General features: G+C 36.2%; 1 protein-coding gene across 2 annotated transcripts in view; it reads right to left on the bottom strand.

Annotated features, from left to right (window-relative positions):
* SLC12A2 (solute carrier family 12 member 2) overlaps positions 1 to 17,849 on the bottom strand; it is a 95,068-nt gene that overhangs the window by 37,930 nt on the left and 39,289 nt on the right. For both annotated transcript variants that reach the window (XM_080678421.1, XM_080678422.1), the window contains exons 6-12: positions 17,462 to 17,572; positions 15,401 to 15,509; positions 9,974 to 10,101; positions 9,776 to 9,860; positions 6,689 to 6,840; positions 1,648 to 1,755; positions 225 to 348 (exon numbers count right to left, since the gene is read on the bottom strand). In XM_080678421.1, the coding sequence (XP_080534547.1) occupies positions 225 to 348; positions 1,648 to 1,755; positions 6,689 to 6,840; positions 9,776 to 9,860; positions 9,974 to 10,101; positions 15,401 to 15,509; positions 17,462 to 17,572 (817 nt within the window). The remainder of the gene's footprint in view (positions 1 to 224; positions 349 to 1,647; positions 1,756 to 6,688; positions 6,841 to 9,775; positions 9,861 to 9,973; positions 10,102 to 15,400; positions 15,510 to 17,461; positions 17,573 to 17,849) is intronic.

Raw genomic sequence — 17,849 nt, forward strand, 5'->3', positions numbered from 1 at the left:
TTTTTTAGGGACAAGAATCTAACAGTTCTTTCTATCCCTAATAGGGACTTAGTGATAGTAAAAATTTAAGAAATATATATTGAGTGCTATTATTTGCAGTATTTTTAAACACTCTTTCTTTTGATCAGAAACTATTTAGTAAATTAGGCAAAGTAACAGGATGTTTAGAGCTAACATTATAAATGCACCAAAATCTACATTAGCACACCATTTATTTGACTAACCAATTAAGATGAATCCAAGTGCAATTAAGAATGTTAAGATGTAACCACGAAGAGGTTCGTTATTTTTCCCATAACCTTTAGCAAACATCTGGAAAGCTGGGTAGATGTTGTCCTTGCATAGAGCCTAATGAAGAAATGTAAACAATAAAATGAAACATTTCTAAATTAGACACACAGATTTGCTTATAGTCAGGAATGGAGCCCCTATTTCTAATTCTTTGTCCTTTTGATTTCCCTAGCTCATACTGCTTCACCTACATACTGTACAGGAGAGTCACACATTTTAAGAATCAGAAAGAGTATAGAATACCAGAAGTTTTTATCCACCTTACTCCCTCCCCATGCTGAAATTCTTTTATGAAGAAGGAATCAGAAAAAAAGGCATACAAATAGAAGAAATTTAGAAGCTTGAGAAGTATGACAAAGATGGGAACTGCTTTACAACAAGTCCAAATGCTAGATTAAAGCAGGTAAGAATCCTAATTACAGAACTTAATTATTTTTTTTAAAACAATTCTAGAAACTGGTTGAGGTTCTTTGTGTGTGTGTGTTTTTGTTAATCCTCACCCAAGGATATTTTCTTGACTTTTAGAGAGAATGGAAGAGAGGGAGAGATACAAAGAGACAGCAATATCTATGTAAGAGAGACACATTGATTGGTTGCCTCCCACATGCACTCCAACTGGGGCCAGGGACTCAGCCTGCAACTGAGACGTGCCCTTGACCAGAATCGAACCTTCAGTCCTTGGGTCAACACTCTAACCACTGACCCAAACTGGCCAGGGCCTGAAAACTGTTTCAAGAAAGATATCCTACAGCTTTACTGTACTAACTGGCTACAACTACAACATTAAAAACAAAGCTGCAGAATCAACATTTTGTTGCTTTGATTTAGTAATAAAAAATATTTCCTATTCAGTATCAGCTATTCATTTAATGCTCATTAAAGGGAGATAATATCTATCTCATTCATCATTACACTCAATGTGTAGCACCTATTAGGCATTCAAACATCTGTAAAATAAAACATTTAGGTTGGCGTCATGCTACTGGAAACAAGATACTTTAATTCTTCTGATTTATGGTCTTGGACCGCACTCCTTATCTTTGGTACAACGTTATGAAAATTTATGCTAACAGAAAATGTCCAAAAAAGCAAAAATTCATTACTACTTCCAGAAACACAATTCAAAGACTACCCTCTAACAGTATGTAAATGCACAAATGTTATATAAATATATATATTCAAAAATATATATATATTCACATCATATGCATAAAATTAAATATACTGGTTGATGTGTGTGTGTGTGATAATATACATTTGGGATTGACAGAAGCAATTAATTTAAAAATACTAACTATCTCAGATTATATTACCTAAACTCTCCTTTAATAAAGATTGTAATGTGAAAGTACTTACCTGAAATATTTTGGGAGCACTCACAAGGGATGCTAATGCAGAAGAAAGAGTGGCTGAAAAGATACCTGCAGAAATCAATGGAGCAAATCCTGACACCATGCTCATTACCTTAAAAAAAAGGGATAAAATGGAAGAATAAGTCTTAAAAACAATTAAGAAAAGAACACAATACTATACATCATTATTCTAATGAAGGAGACAGTAATAAATTGTTATGGGGCATTACAAATTCAGAAACAGATCTACCACTAGCTCTTACCTTAAAAACTTTTTATTTTATAAAATTGCAGACACACAATGACAGAGAGAAGAGCATATTGAGCCACCAAGGATCCATCACCCAGTTTCAACAATGACCTACTGAGGGCCAATCTGCACATTATTGTGAATCAAACTACAGATATCATCTATATACTAGTATATAAAAGCCTAAGCAACTAGCTGACTGGTAGCTATAACGCACACTGACCATCAGGGGGCAGACACTCAACGCAGGAGCTGCCGAGCTGCAGTGACTTGGCAGCTACGGTTCTCGAGTGATGCACCCAGAATCAGAGAGGAGGGAGCCCGATTCCAGGGTGCGTCACCCAAGAATCACCCTCTCACAATCTGGGATCCCCTCGGGGGATGTTGTGGAGCCGGTTTCGGCCCGATCCCTGCAGGCCAGGCCAAGGGACCCCACTGGCTCCCCACTTTGGGTCTGGCTCCCCACCAGGCCTCTAGCCCATTGCAGAGGTCATGGGTCTGGTCCTCACAGAAACTTTTCAATTCAATTAGCTAAATGATGAGACGTGCAGGACCTACTGGCTGCAGCCCCGACATCTGGCGGCCATGCTAGCCCATTCACATAATATCAATTTCCAGTGGAGGCAGCGAATTTTCCCACTACCACTCTTGGCCGTGGCTTTCCTCATTCTGGGCGGACAGTAGCGCCAGTGGGCAACCTCCGGGGAGGGAAGGAGGTGAAGGAGCAGCTCAGGAGGGAAGAAGGTTCCTGCCACCACAAGGCTCCGCCTGAATGGAAGGGCCTGGGTGGGAGCCTGACATTGAGCAGGGTCCTGCCCCAGGCCGACTAGATTCCAGGCTAAGTAAATCCTATTTGCTAAATAATTACATTTTGCAGTTAAATGCCTACAAGTTGTTACCGCCAAACAGGGTAAAGTGAGATGAAAGAAGACAGATACAGAGAGAAAGTGACATAATATTGGGAGAAGAGGGAGCCCGATTCCTCTCACAATCTGGGACCCCTCAGGATGTTGGAGAGCCAGTTTTGGCCTGATCCCCGCAGGCCAGGCTGAGGAACCCCACCAGTGCACCAACCCGTGCACCGGGCCTCTAGCATGCATATAAGATCTTTGGTTAATCTCTTCCCACGCTCTCTCCTCCCACTTTCCCTCTGAGATTCATAAGTCTGTTTCATGTTTCCATGCCTGTGTGTTGAGCATCTGCCCCTGGTGGTCAGTGCGCATCACAGCTACCGTTTGAATGGCCGGATAGTCGCTTAGGCTTTTATATATATATAGACGGGTAAGAACTTTTAAAACCTGTAACTGCAAAGCCACTGTCACCGCTTAAAAACTAAATAATTTCTTTACAGCACCAAATAGCCACACAGCATTCAAGTTTCCCAAACTGTCCTTCTTCTCTTGCTTTTCAAACTGGTTTATGCAAATCAGGATTGGCAAAAAGATTATACTTTACATTTAATGTGTCTCTTAAAAGTCTCTTTAAATCTGCAGGCTCATCTTTTCCTTTACATTTTATTATTTTTATGTCATTTCTCCTATAAATCCGCCCCCTACTCCCCGCACTCTGGATTTTGCTGACTGCATTTCCACTTTGTTGTTTAACCTGTTTCTTCTCACCTCTGAATTTTAGTCAACTGCTAAGTAGATATTGAGTTAATCAGATTGAAGTACAAATTTTCTGACAAGAATATTTCAAGGTGATGTGATATACTTCCGTCAGGAAGGTTGTTTATTTTTTGGATGTTAAGATAATAGATAGGTATTGATTATGATGTTTTTTGATTTTTTGTGTGTGTTTGTTTTGCTTTCCCTATCTTTGTACGTGTTCAAACATTTTCCCATAATGAAGTATTTTTTTTAAATGGATAGATCATTTAGATCATAAGACAATCAGATAAATCCAAACTGAGGGGTACAATATCCAAAATGAGGGGTACAATGCAGAATAATGTGCTCTGACTCTTCAAAATGTCAGCATACTGAAAGATTAAAATAGGCAAACTGGGAACTCCTCTAGGTTAAAGGATTTTAAAATAACATGGTAACTAACTTCCATGCATGATCCCTGTTTGGATCCTCAATGTGGGAAAAATAGCTGTAAATGATATTTGTGGGACAAGCAGGGAAATATGAATATGGCATATTTAGATAAAAGTATTTCATCAACATTAAATTGCCTGAATGGGATAATTGTACTGTGCTTGTACAGAATGTTTTAAATACTTCAAAGTGACTGTCATGTTGCAATGTCTACAATTCTTATACTAGAGGTCCAGTGCACGAATTCGTGCACTAGTGGGAGTCCCTCAGCCTGGCCTGTGGGATCGGGCCAAAACTGGCTCTCCAACATACCCCGAGGGGTCCCAGATTGTGAGAGGGCACAGGCCAGGCCGAGGGACCCCACTGGTGCACCATTGTGGCTGAGGAGGGATGCTGGAGGTTGGCCAGTCAGGGAGGGACCGCAGAAGGGCTCCAGGGCGTGTCTGGCCCATCTTGCTCAGTTCCGATCGGCCAGACCCCAGCAGCAAGCTAACCTACCAGTAGGAGCATCTGCCCCCCTGGTGGTCATGTCATAGTGAGCAGTTGAGCGGCCTTAGCATATCATTAGCATGTTACGCTTTGATTGGATGAATGGACAACCTGACGACCGGACACTTAGCATAGTAGGCTTTTATTATATAGGATGTTTGAAGAGAGAAAGAATATACATACATAGAAAAATAAGCAATGGGGCAAAATATAAACAACTAGTAAATATACGTGAAGGCTAGGTACACAGATATTCATTGCACTGTTCTTTCTGCATCTTTGAAATTTGTCAAAATACCAAATTGAGCCCTGGCAGGTGTGGCTGAGTTGCTTAGAGTGTTGTTTCAGGTTTGATTCCCAGTGTGAGGGCACATACTTAGGTTGCAGGTTCAGTCCCGGTAGGGGCAGACACTTGGAGGCAATCTCTCTCTCACTCTCTCTCATTTCTATTAATTAGAAAATCAGATTTATGCATACAAAACTCCTCTTTATTTGAATGAGTCCATACTAGACTTGATAAAGACAACGTACTTTTCTATTTTAAGGCAGCAGCACAGAAATCTGATTGGCATTTCAGTCACTGGGCAGAGACCAACATTTGTGCCTTTCATACACAATATCAATGTCAAAATTGGCCTGAATCATTAGCTGGACATGAATACTTTCTTTCATTCCTATAATTTTGCCTAGTCTTGTGACTAGCAAAACAAACTTCTGTTACATAATTGGGTTCAATATTTAGAACCACAGAAAGTGCAGTCAATTGCTTGAAATGATACAATAGAAAATAAAAATAATGCCATTAAAAATTTAAGTCCCAAATTTTTGATAAAAAATTTATATATTCTACATAAAATTTATACTTTTCTGAAATATATTAAATCCTCAACTATTCTGCTTAATGTATTTACATAATATTGCAAAAACACTAGGAAGAAAAATTTTTTATTTTTTACTTCAAATTAGTAGAACCATCTATTGTAAAAATTTATATCTATTATAAAAATAGATGTTTTAGTCTCCTGAATCTATTACATCTTTGTGTTATTTTCCTTCTAGCATTCTATGACTTATCAAGCAACTTTCAAAATTATCTTAGTAATTCCTTCTCCCTTTATTTTGTTTTTTATTATTTTGTTTAATCCTCACCCAAGGATATTTTTCCATTGATTTTTAGAGAGAGTGGAAGGGAGAGGGAAAAATAGAGAGAAATATCGAGGTGAAAGAAACACATCAATTGGTTGCCTCCTGCACGCAGCCCAGGTGAGGAGGAGCCTGCAACCGAGAGGTACATGCCTTTGACCAGAATTGAACTCAGGACCCTTCGGTCCACAGGCCAGTGCTCTATCCACTCAGGCTAACTGGTTAGGGATACTTCTCCCTTTATATAACCTATTCTCCATTTCTAAAAACCTGTAACTTTTATAAAAAATAAAATGACCAGAACTTTTAAAGGGGTATTTATATTTAAAGTAATTGAGATACCTTTAATTAGAAAACTAAACTCATTTTGGTTAGTATGGGTTTAAACTGCTCAAAATAAAAATTAAATACTTAGGTGTATATCGAACAAAATATGTACAAGGCTTGTATTCTGAAAACTACACAATGATAATGAAAGAAATCAAAGAAGTTCTAAGTAAATGGAAAAGCATACTGTGTTCATGGATTGGAACACTCAACATAGTATAAATATGTCAGTGCTCCCCCAAATTGATACACAAGTTTAATAGGGTTTAGTGGATTTTTGGCAGATAGAATAAAAACATAAGATTATTCTAAAATTTATATGGAAAAGCAAAGGGAACTAAAATAGCTAAAACAATTTTGAAAAGGATAAAATGGAAAAAATCAATCAATCTGACTTTAAGACTTATATAACTACAGTAATCAATAATGTATGGCATTGGTGGAGGAATAAACACACAGATAGATGGGACAGACAGAGAATCCAGAAATAGGTTCAGCAAACATAACCATGTGTTATGCTTGCTTCCTTCCTTTCTGAAACAGTATACTACATATATTATACTCTTAGTATTACCCTTGGGGGTCCTTCTGCTCTTGAATGGCTTCAGATTTTACCTTTTCATATTTTTCTGTTTGTCCAATTAGTTACCTACAATCTTTTTAAAAAAATCTAGATATAATATAAAAACAGTCCTTCTTTCTAAGTTACTGCTGTACTCTGAATGGTCATATTTGATAGTAGTCTGACCTCTAGATAAATATAGAATGTGTTATAACATAAATTTAATGCTCACCTGGAAGTTTTTCATTAGGCCATAGGAACAAGGATTGCTTTCACAATAAGAAAAGTCAAAGTTTAATTTGCAGGCTGCGGAAGTACAGTTTGTTAGCTCTGTCACAATAGTATCGTTAATGTTCCCGGTGGCATCCCGAACAACACAAGAACCTGAAGCACAAGTGACAATGAGAACAAATAATATAGCTAATGTTTATATTCATTTCAAATTATACATACCCGTAAAGAAATTATGATACTGACTGCATATAAACTTGCTTATATTAGCATACACTGCATTTACAGTTAAGATAGCTTTATGTGGAACAGAATTGGGAAAGCATCATTGTTCCCAATATTTTAGTGAAATGGAACCGAGTAGTATTTACACATATACACTTAACAAGCTTGTAAAATATAGTTGTTTATAAATGGTCAAAGATCAGACTTCAGGTAATTTCTTCTGTATAGGAAAACAATATAAACATTAATAAATTATAATTCTATTTAAACTTTTGTCTCAAATAAGTCTAACCTGATATTACGAAAATATATGGTATCTCAGGTTTGCTTAAAAATAACCTTTAGGGCAGAGTGAATGGATATGTATGAAACAAGATTAACCATGTATTGATAATTCTTGAAAACTTTTTTGAAGCTGGATAATAGTTATATTGGGCTCATTAGAAAACTCTACTTTTGTGCAAAATTGAAAACTCCCATAATAAAAATTTTAAAAGTTTCCTTAAAGAAAGAAATTCATTATTTGAAATAACATGATGCATAGTAATAATTGTTCCTTAGACCTCATATATTTTTACTTTTGAAGCATTTTAACACTACTATCTGATCATATATAAGACATTATAGCAAAAACTGAACAATAAAGGGAAGAATATTTTAATGACTAAACAGACTACACAGTTCTTTTCTTTCTTTCTTTTTTAAAGAGAGGATGGGAGAGGTAGAGAGAGAAAGATAGGCACCCTGACCAGGGACCAAACCCAAAGCCTGGGCAAGTACTGTGACCAGGAATTGAACCTGTGACCTTTTGATGCATGGGGCAACACTCAATCCACGGAGCCACACCAGCAAGAGCTATGCATGGTTCTTTATTCTTAAACTAGAAGCCCAATGCACAAATATTCGTGTCAGAATGGGCCTTCCGTTCCCTGGTGCCGGCACCGCCTTCGCTCTGGCCAGAGCCACCTTTCCAACTTCCTACGCTGCTCAGAGGCCCAGAGCAGCCAGGGGCATATGCAAATTAACCCGCCATCTTTGTTGGGTTAATTTGCATACTCACTCCTGATTGGCTGGTGGGCGTCACAAAGGTACAGTCAATTAGCATGTTACTCTTTTATTAGGTAGATTTCTTCATCTAACTTTCAGAGCAGTGTTGAAAAACCATGTTTCCTTAAAGGTACTTCTGAAACCATAGGGACTGAGGGGAGAACTGAGCCCTGTCTACGCCTAAAGCAGTTATGCTTTTATGTGTTTTTTGTGTTTCATATTCCAAAATGTTTTGGGGGAAAAAGCTTCATTGCTTTGAACTAGTTACCCCATCACTGGTGCAGAGGCAATCTTTACTGGTTCAGCCACTGAAGACCAGGGAGAAAGGGCTACTTCTATTGCTCCAAAGGCTAATGTAGGCAGAATAAAATGAGTATATGGACCAGTAGTGTTAGAGGGTCAGAAACAAACAGAAAACACTTATCTGCTATAACAAATTAGTTTCCAATTTAAAATATAATCATTTGTTAAATTAAAACTAAATTTTCTTTAGTTTATGTATAGAATATACAAGAATGCTAGGTAGAAACTTTTAAGGAAACAAAAAATATTTTGGTAAGATTACAAATAGCATATAGTTTGTTTTTTAAAAATTAGATTTACCTATGGATTTTAAGGCTAAATGAAATCTAATTCCTTTTTTAAATTTTAATTTAACCTGCTACAATAATACTGATTATTGGCTTTTCCAACTCTCATTTACTGATATTTCAATATTACATTTATGAAAATTAGCAGAAGAGTTTGTAAAAACAGTTCTGTCAGGACTTCACAAAAATGACTGAATGTACAGAAAAAATGCAATTTTCTTACTGAAATACTATGGAAACTTTATTCTATAGTCTATGAATTTAGAATTTGTGATTCTTTAAATTGGTATTAAAATAAGATTTACTTTTGCACTATACTTAAAACATTTAACTATAACATTTGAATTAGAGTTTATACATTAAAAGCAATGCTTACATTTCAAGGATATGTTTCCTGGGTAAAGTATACACTTTAATGGAAGTATAATAAATTTGAGACAATTCCTTTAATCACTGCATGCAGATTATATGTGTTAATAGTTATTTAATTTTTTTCTAGACTAGAATGTTTAAAGAACCTACTATTATAAATAGCCTTTAAAACCTTTATTTTAAAAACACACAAACAAATCAAAACCCACTTTACTATGAAAGCAATTCTATAAAGCAAGCACCAGTTATCCTTAGTAGTGAAATCTCTAAGCTCCAATTCCATCATCTATTTTAGAGACTCGTTGACCACTTAAGTCCTTTCAAGTTCTAAAATGCTATGAGTCCATAAATGTAGTAAAATGGTTAAGTACCATTTTAATTCAATTTACTAAGACGTAAGTTTTTTAATTCAATGTACTATGTACTGTTCATCAAAATCAGTTTTTATGGTAAAAAAAAAATGCTAGGCACTGCACTTAATCGTCTTGAAACAATCTTCATAAAGTAGGATTATGAGAAAATATTAACCACCGTAAACAAAAATATTGAAGAATGTGTAAAGATGAAAGTTAAATGCATTTACTTTTACATATGATATTTTCTATAAATATATTTCTGAAATTTAAGAGTTTGCAGATAAGATTTTATATATTTTCTAACTTAATATAATTAATTAAAATTCTGGAGGAGGAGCATTTGGTGGTTTAGATAATATCTAGATAAAATCACTTACTAGTTTACTTAAACTGTTTTTTAATTAAAATATGCAACACCATGTCTTTTGACTGAAATATTTCTGAATTTAAAAATAACTAAAATTTCTGAAACATATAAAGAAATGTAAAGCTATTTACCTACAGATACTGCAATTCCTACGTAAACCACCGTAGTGATTAAAATGGCTAAGAGTGTTCCTTTGGGTATGGCTGACTGAGGATCCTAGAAGACAAGAAGATTTTTTTTAAGTCTACCTTTAAAAATAAATATATGTATACCATTTTAAATATATAATCAATATAGTGCTTTTTACTATAAATCAATACAGTACTTACTGCAAGATCACCTGAGATATTTGCTCCAGCCAGAATACCAGTTGCAGCAGGAAAAAAGATGGCAAAGACAGAAAAAAAAGTCTCTTCCCCTCGAAAATCTGGTCCAAAGTTCTCATTAAATATTTCAGCTGTAGAGAACAAAACATTTTTGGTAATTAATAGATAGGAGATTAGACCATAATAATTTAGGTCAAGAGTAAATGGTATGTATGATCTCTGACATTTCTTCAGTTCAAGTAACTGATAAACTCTTGAATATTTCCTAATTCACATATTTCTTCTTTTCTTATATGAGGGAACAGTGTACTCCAAAATGATGATCTGACCTGGGACATTTCCTACTATTTTGTGTACCTTCATAATCAAGTTTTGAGCACCTCTAACTTGATTGTTATCGCTGGTCCAAATGTAAATCAAAGCGTGGATAAATCCCTCAATCTCAGAGGTCAAAGAAATAAGAAAGGAGGTAGGAAAACAAAATTAACATCACACTAATCTGGAACTTTTTTTTTTTTTTTTTTTTTTTTTGCATCCAACTTAAATACTATCTATACAGCTTTCTCTATTTTGTAGTGGTAACTTGTTTGATTTTTGAGGCTATTTTTGGGTCTTCCAGATAATTTTAGTTTAAGCAAATTAGGTAAAGGTCCTTTCCCTTTCAACAATAATGAAAGCTTCAACTAATCCTGTTTCCATCTATACTGATAGGTCCTGATACTAAACCAATTAACAGTCATTTATTTATCCATCCACCCATCCATGAGCATCAATGTGTCAGGTCCTGTACTGAAGCCATCTAGTTATATCATGAAATAGAACAGCAAGAAACTAGACATTGTTCTTACCTTTATGGAACTTAAGAGTCCCAATAGGGAGCTACACAGTCAGTAAAGAAGCAAGTCATTACGATTAGCAGTAAATATACTGATGAAAACAGGATTTGTGATAAAGAATGAATCTAATTCAGTGTGGTTACAGAAGGCTAAAGGATGTAACTAAGGAAACATTACTTAAAAAGATACTTTACTGAACAAGAATCAGCCAGGTGATGATTAGGGAAAAGATGATACCAAGAATAAGAAATGACATGAAGGCCCAGAAGTAGGAAAAAGGCTTAGTTCTTTGAGGAATTAAAAGAATGTAAAGCTCTTATCATAGTAATGTGGAGAATAAAATTAGGTTGGTAAAATCAGTGGGGGTGAGACTACGCAAAATTTTAGTTTAGATTTTATCCTAACTATAATGAAAAGCTAAGGTAGGCTTAGAAACATGCAAATGACATGATGTTACTAAGGCTTGTGTGGATGCTGTGTGGATAAATGGACTGACGGCATCAACATTTGAAGCAGGAAGACCCACTAGGAGGTTATTCCAATGGTTCAATTTATGAGGGGAGAATAATATAGAAGATTAGAAAGTAAAGGGGCAGGTAGGGAACATTGAGATCCTGGCTTCTTCCACATACCGTACTCAGATGTTAAAGTCTGAAAAGGATTAGGTAGGAGAGACATCAAATAAGTAGTTATGTATATCCAGAATTTAAAAGAGAAATCCAGGAATAAAAACATGTCAGTCTCTTAATAGCATTTACAGCCATGAGAATAGACCTCACCAAAGGAAAGAATACAATTAGAAGGCCCAGGGCCAGACCTGTGCAATTGACTTTTAGAGAATAGGAAGAGGAGAAGGGGTAAAAAGGAGTGATAGACACAGTGACAGTGTGACATCAAACAAAACTAGAAAAGTATTTCAAGGAGAATGAGACAACTAAGTGTAATGCTGCGGAGAAGCAGAGGATAAAATACTGCACACTGGATCTAGCACCATGTGGTCGTCACCTTGACAGACTAAATCAGACAAGGATTTAATGAAGGAAATAAAAACATTTGGTAAAAGTCTTATGGGAAGTAGGCTATGCAGTCTCCAAGTATCCTACAACATATTATTACTTAATTAAAAGAAGAAAATGGCAATCTCACAATAAAGAAACCTCTCAGATACCACTTTGACTAAGTCATCGAAGTTAAAACCATCACTGATGGGGGAAAAAAGATACCATGTGTCTCCTAATGTGATGCACTACATATCATTCATGGTGCTTTCCTGGCAAAAAGAAATAACCTGAATCTATGGAAATAAACCAGATGAACCCACTGGAGCGAGTTCTACAAAACAAATGGCCTGTATTCTTGCGAAATGTCAATATTACAAAAAACAAAGGCTAACGAGCTGTTTCAGGTTCAAGGAGATTGAAAATTATGTAAAGAACCATTAAAAAAAAAAGGGAGACATGACAACTCAATGCAATACATGATTATGCATTGGATCCTGGTCCTGGCTGGTGTTGCTCAGTGTTAAGAGTGTTGGCCCATACACTGAAGGGTCTCAGGTGTGATTTCTGGTCAAGGGCACATACTTGGGTGTAGGTTGCATCCCAGCCCAGGGAGGGGCACGTGCAGGAGACAACCAATCAATGTGTCTCTCTCACGTCTATGTTTCTCTCTCTCCACCTCCTTTCCTCCCTTTTCCTCCCCATCCCTCCCACTCTCTCTGAAAATCAGTGGAAAAAACAACCTTGGGTAAGGATTAGCAAAAAAAAATTTTTTTTAGAGAATTGGATTGTGGAACAGTAAAAAAAAGCTACTATAAAGATTTTTATAGAAAGAATTGGAAAATTTTGTATACAAACCATATATTAGATATTAGCATTGTGCCAAAGTTAAACTTCTTGAACTGTCCTGTTCCTTAGAAGATACATGCTTAAGTACAATGTTTAGAGGTAAGTCATGATTTCTGCAACTTCTCTTAAAAGTTTCAGCAATCATAGTAATAATAAGTAGATATATATGAAATAATAAAACAAATGTGGCAAAAAGACAGAATATAAAACCATTCATCATTAGTGAATCTAGGTGAAGGATATAAAGAATTTATTGTATCAATTTTCCAAGTTCTCTGTAAGTTTGACATTATTCTGGAATAAGAAATAAGTGAGAAGGTATGGGAACTGGGAAATGAGGTGGTAACTGGAGAAGAATAAAAGACAAGCCATAGCATTTCAAGGATGAGAATTACTAGAGCAAGTTCATAAGCTTATATAGAGGTGAGAGTTTTGATACAAGGAAGTGAGAGTCAATTATGAAAGGATAAATGCCTTTGAGAAAGTAAAATAGGATCCAGAATAGAGCAGAGGCACTGGAGAGATACTTCTGTCAGAAAGAAAAAAGAGGATAAATGAATCCCCCTATTAGGTAGTCATTTGAACTAACAAGTTTATCAATATAACCTGTTTACTGCCAACACCACCTTAGTATAATAAGAGGAGAACCAAGCAGTATCAACTACCAAAAAAGAAAAGTCACATTCCAAAGTATATTTAGATTTATTTATCTCAGACTGAAATAGGCCCAGATGTGCTTTTTAAACATAATATAAATTATTATTTATTCTAGCTAACTATGTGATACTTTTATAAGTGGTCAAATTTCTGGAAAAAAAAAGGAAATGAAAAATGTGGCCCAGCAAATATATTTAAGGCAATTAAAGTCATAAACAGAAATATATTCATTATTAGGAATATTTTAGGTGATCATTCACTATAACTTTTAATACTTCCTTTAGAAATAAAAGTGACAAAAACTAATGTTCAGAAACATGTATAATATAAAAAACAAGTAAAAATAATTCATAATTAGATAATTTATGAGAACATAAAGTACAGAAAATTACCCTACCTAACTAATGTTACAAACCTTTACTCCTGGAATGCTTAGTAGACACCTCTTCCCCCAACCCAGGAAATGAGGAATTTAAAGCCCAGTTTAGAAGGTGGCAAGAGCACTAGTAATCAACAAAAATCACACCATCAAGCCAGGACTAGTAGGCACAAATAATAGGCAAGGTCCTTGGTTAAGATAAGTACCTTGAAACAATTCATATCAGAAAAAGGCCCAGCCAACTAAGCCAGAGTCTGATATAGACCAAACCAGTTTTATTCACATACTGGAGGCCTGGTGCATGAAAATACATGCAATGGAGGAGGGGGTCCCTCAGCCCGGCCTGCCCCCTCTCACAGTCCCAGAGCCCTCAGGGGCAGGAGGCGACGCCCCCATCACACCTCTGCTGCTGCCACTGCCCACAGTGCAAGCCTCGGGTGCCCTGGGTGGCTGGGCAGCCGCCATCCAAGGCTTGCCTGCACCTTGGGCTGGCCCTGGGCAGCTGGGGGGCTGAGGGGACTGGGGGACTCTGGAGGCAGGCAGGCCTGGCCATGCCCCGCGCCTGCCACCCTGGAGGGGCTGAGGGGACTAGGCGTCGCCATCTTTGAGGGCGTAGCAATTAGCATATTCCCTCCTTATTGGCTGTGGGTGCTGCCATCTTTGTGAGGGCATGATGATCAATTAGCATATTCCCCTCTTTATTAGATAGGATGATCCAAGGACTATATGTTACCAGTCAGCAATAAGATTCAGGAGAACCTGGCCTTTTCCTCTAGGGCTTTGTCAACTGCAGACAGACAGACCTGTCACCTTAAGTAATAAGCCTCTCTGATGCTATTGCAACTATTCTTTCCCACTTTTATTTTATTTTGTGCAGATAGGTTCAGAATTGCTCATTTAAGTGGGGAGAAGATAGGGACTGGAGGAAGGGAGGAAGGGTGGGGGCTGGGAGATACAGATAGACCCTTTAGGAAATAACAACAAGTAAATTTCACCAGTAGTGACAATTAGATGTGGAATGAAAAGGGTTATAGGAGACAAAAATTGGAAAATTCTCACACATTTAATAATGCAGCCCAGACAGTGTGGCTCAGTGGTTGAGCATTGACCTATGAACCAGGAGGTCACAGTTTGATTCTGGATTAGGGCACATGCCCTGATTGCGGGCTTGATCCCCAGTGTGGGGCATGCAGGAGGCAGCTGATCAATGATTCTCTCTCATCATTTGGTTTCTATCTCTCTCCCCCACTCTCTTCCTCTCTGAAATCAATAAAAATATATTTAAAAATAATAATGCAAACTGTAGAAAAACTTAAAAACTGCAATTACACAGAAACTAATATTTCTAGTTACTTTCAGTCTCAGACATTTTTAGACTGTTGTGCTAAATGAAAAAGTCAACATCAGAACAAAAGTTACCTTTCACTTACAAATTCCTAAAATTAGTAGAGAACTAAAGCACCTTTTTTCAGTAGCATTGATTTTTTTTTACATTCTATTACCTTTTGTTGCTAATAATGAAAAGGAAAGATACAAATAAAAATGATTTTTAACTCCAATTGTAACATCATAAAGTATACAAAACTAAATTGAATTGCAAGTCACTATACCAAACTCAATTACATTACAAATATCTAAAATGTACTAAATTTATTTACTAATAGAATGGTATAATATACACCTTTAAAAATATTCTAGCTTTTTTACTTACATTTATAACCAAAGAAACCTTTGGGTTTCTTGCTCTCCAATGGGATAAATGTTCCTATGACGAAATCAGCAATAGCAAGTAGGAGAATCACCAAAAGAACAATCTGAGCCTGAAATTTTAAACATTAAAAATAAAAATAAAATCTCTTATGTTGTTCATTCAGTTCCACTAGAATACAACTTCCATGGGGAAAAGGATTTCTGTCTTGTTTCCTTGGAGCATCAAACAGTGCCAAGCACAGGGTAGGCACTCCATAAAAAAAAAAATGATGGCAAAAGTAGAATGATGCCATACATTTTGAAATGAATTAATGATGCACATGCTTTCCCACAAATCATAAAACACTATAAATACCAAAACACCGTAGGCTTTTCGTTCTGTGGATCATTATTTCCTGTCCCCTCCACCATACAGTACAATATATTGGCTAAAAACCCAGGTTTTATACCAAGTCCAAACACAATGTTGAATGTGTGACAGCTATATGAAAATAAGGGAAAGTATAAAATGAAGACAACACCCGGGAGGGGAATTCAGTAGCAGTGGGACTGGAAGAAAGAAATAATCCATGCAAACTACCATCTCTGCTCTTTCACTTTTTTTGTTTTGTTTTATTGGATATAACAGATACATAACAGATATATAACAATATATTAGTTTCAGGTGTATAACATAATGATCTGATATTTTTATATATTGCAAAATGATCACTATAAGAAGTTCCATCACGCCCTGACTGGTTTAGCTCAGTGGATAGAGCATCGGTCTGGGGACTGAAAGGCCCCAGGTTCGATTCCAGTCAAGGGCATGTACCTTGGTTGCGGGCACATCTCCAGTAGGGGGTGTGCAGGAGGCAGCTGATCGATGTTTCTCTCTCATCGATGTTTCTAACTCTCTATCCCTCTCCCTTCCTCTCTGTAAAAAATCAATAAAATATTTAAAAAAAAAAAAAAAAAAAGAAGTTCCATCACTATATAAATTTTTTTCGGTGATGAGACCTTTTAAGATATACTCTTTTTAACAACTGTCAAGTATACAATACAGTGTTATTAACTACTGTCATCATGGCTGAACATTACATTTATGACTTATTTATTTTTTACTGCAAATCTGTACCTTTTGAGCCCCTTCACCCATTTTGCCCACCCCACCTCTCCTCCTCCTCTCTTAACCTCCCAATAAAACTGGGCAGATACTCATGAAAAACTGTGTCATCTGTGGGAATAAGGACCACTTATATTGTTGTATGAAATTCTTTTTAGTAAAGTCAATTTGTTAAATCTATAAGTAAATGATTTTATTTTATAGTAATGACTTACCTACCAGGGAAAAATTATTCTTTCAGACTTTGCTAATTTTTGATCTGATAAATATTATCATAGCTCACATACAATACAAATATGTGATTTTATACAATCTATAAACACAAAGAAACCTGAAGTGACTTTGAGTTGCTCAGTAGCATTTTTGTAGATATGCATTATTCAGGAAACAAGAGCTATACTATGGCATATTCCCTCTAAGATACAGAAATATATGTATTTGGGTGCTCTGCCTATATATTAATATGTGAATTCAGCAATTTTCCCCCGAAACAATGGTACCTGTTTGGGTAGTCATGATTTCTGACATTTCAAAAGCTAGGAGCAAGATTAGATTCTCTAACCCCTAATGGCACTAATTTGAAGTTTACTGCCCCTATGTTTATTTTTGAAATTGAACTTTTAAATAAATTACAAAGCCAGCAGTTTAATTTGGGCTACCTAACTCACCTGAGCATCTCTATATAATGTAAGTCATAGAATAGGGGCTGGAGGGGAGGTAGGAAGTAAAACATTTTTAAAATACTGTATTTAACTAGATCCTAGACTAATGGCTATCTTCAAATATCCCGTCTTGTCAATTAGAAAATAACCCTATACATAAATTTCCCTGAAAAAGGCCACTTAGGAACTTTTAAAATCTAAAAATGTTACCACATTTTATCGCATTCTTAAAATAAAAGCTATAAAAGTTCATATATTAAATATTTACTGATATTCCAGTAATATCATTACTTACTTTTGCTTCCCATTCCATTCCAGCTACTGAGATACCTAAAAGGATCACCACAGTAATGGCTCCGATAATTCGGATATCATTGAGTTCATCTATCATAAGAATAGAATGTTCCTAGAAAAAGAAAATTATAAATAAGCAGTATTAGTTGTTTTTATTTTTTAAATATATTTTATTGATATTTTACAGCGAGGAAGAGAGAGGGACAGAGAGCTAGAAACATCGATGAGAGAGAAACATCGATCAGCTGCCTCCTACACACCTCCTACTGGGGATGTGCCCGCAACCAAGGTACGTGCCCTTGACCAGAATCGAACCTGGGACCCTTCAGTCCGCAGGCCGACGCTCCATCCACTGAGCCAAACTGTTTCGGCAAGCAGTATTAGTTTTT

This window comes from Plecotus auritus (assembly GCF_963455305.1).
Source record: "Plecotus auritus genome assembly, chromosome: 7".
Classification (NCBI taxonomy): domain Eukaryota; kingdom Metazoa; phylum Chordata; class Mammalia; order Chiroptera; family Vespertilionidae; genus Plecotus; species Plecotus auritus.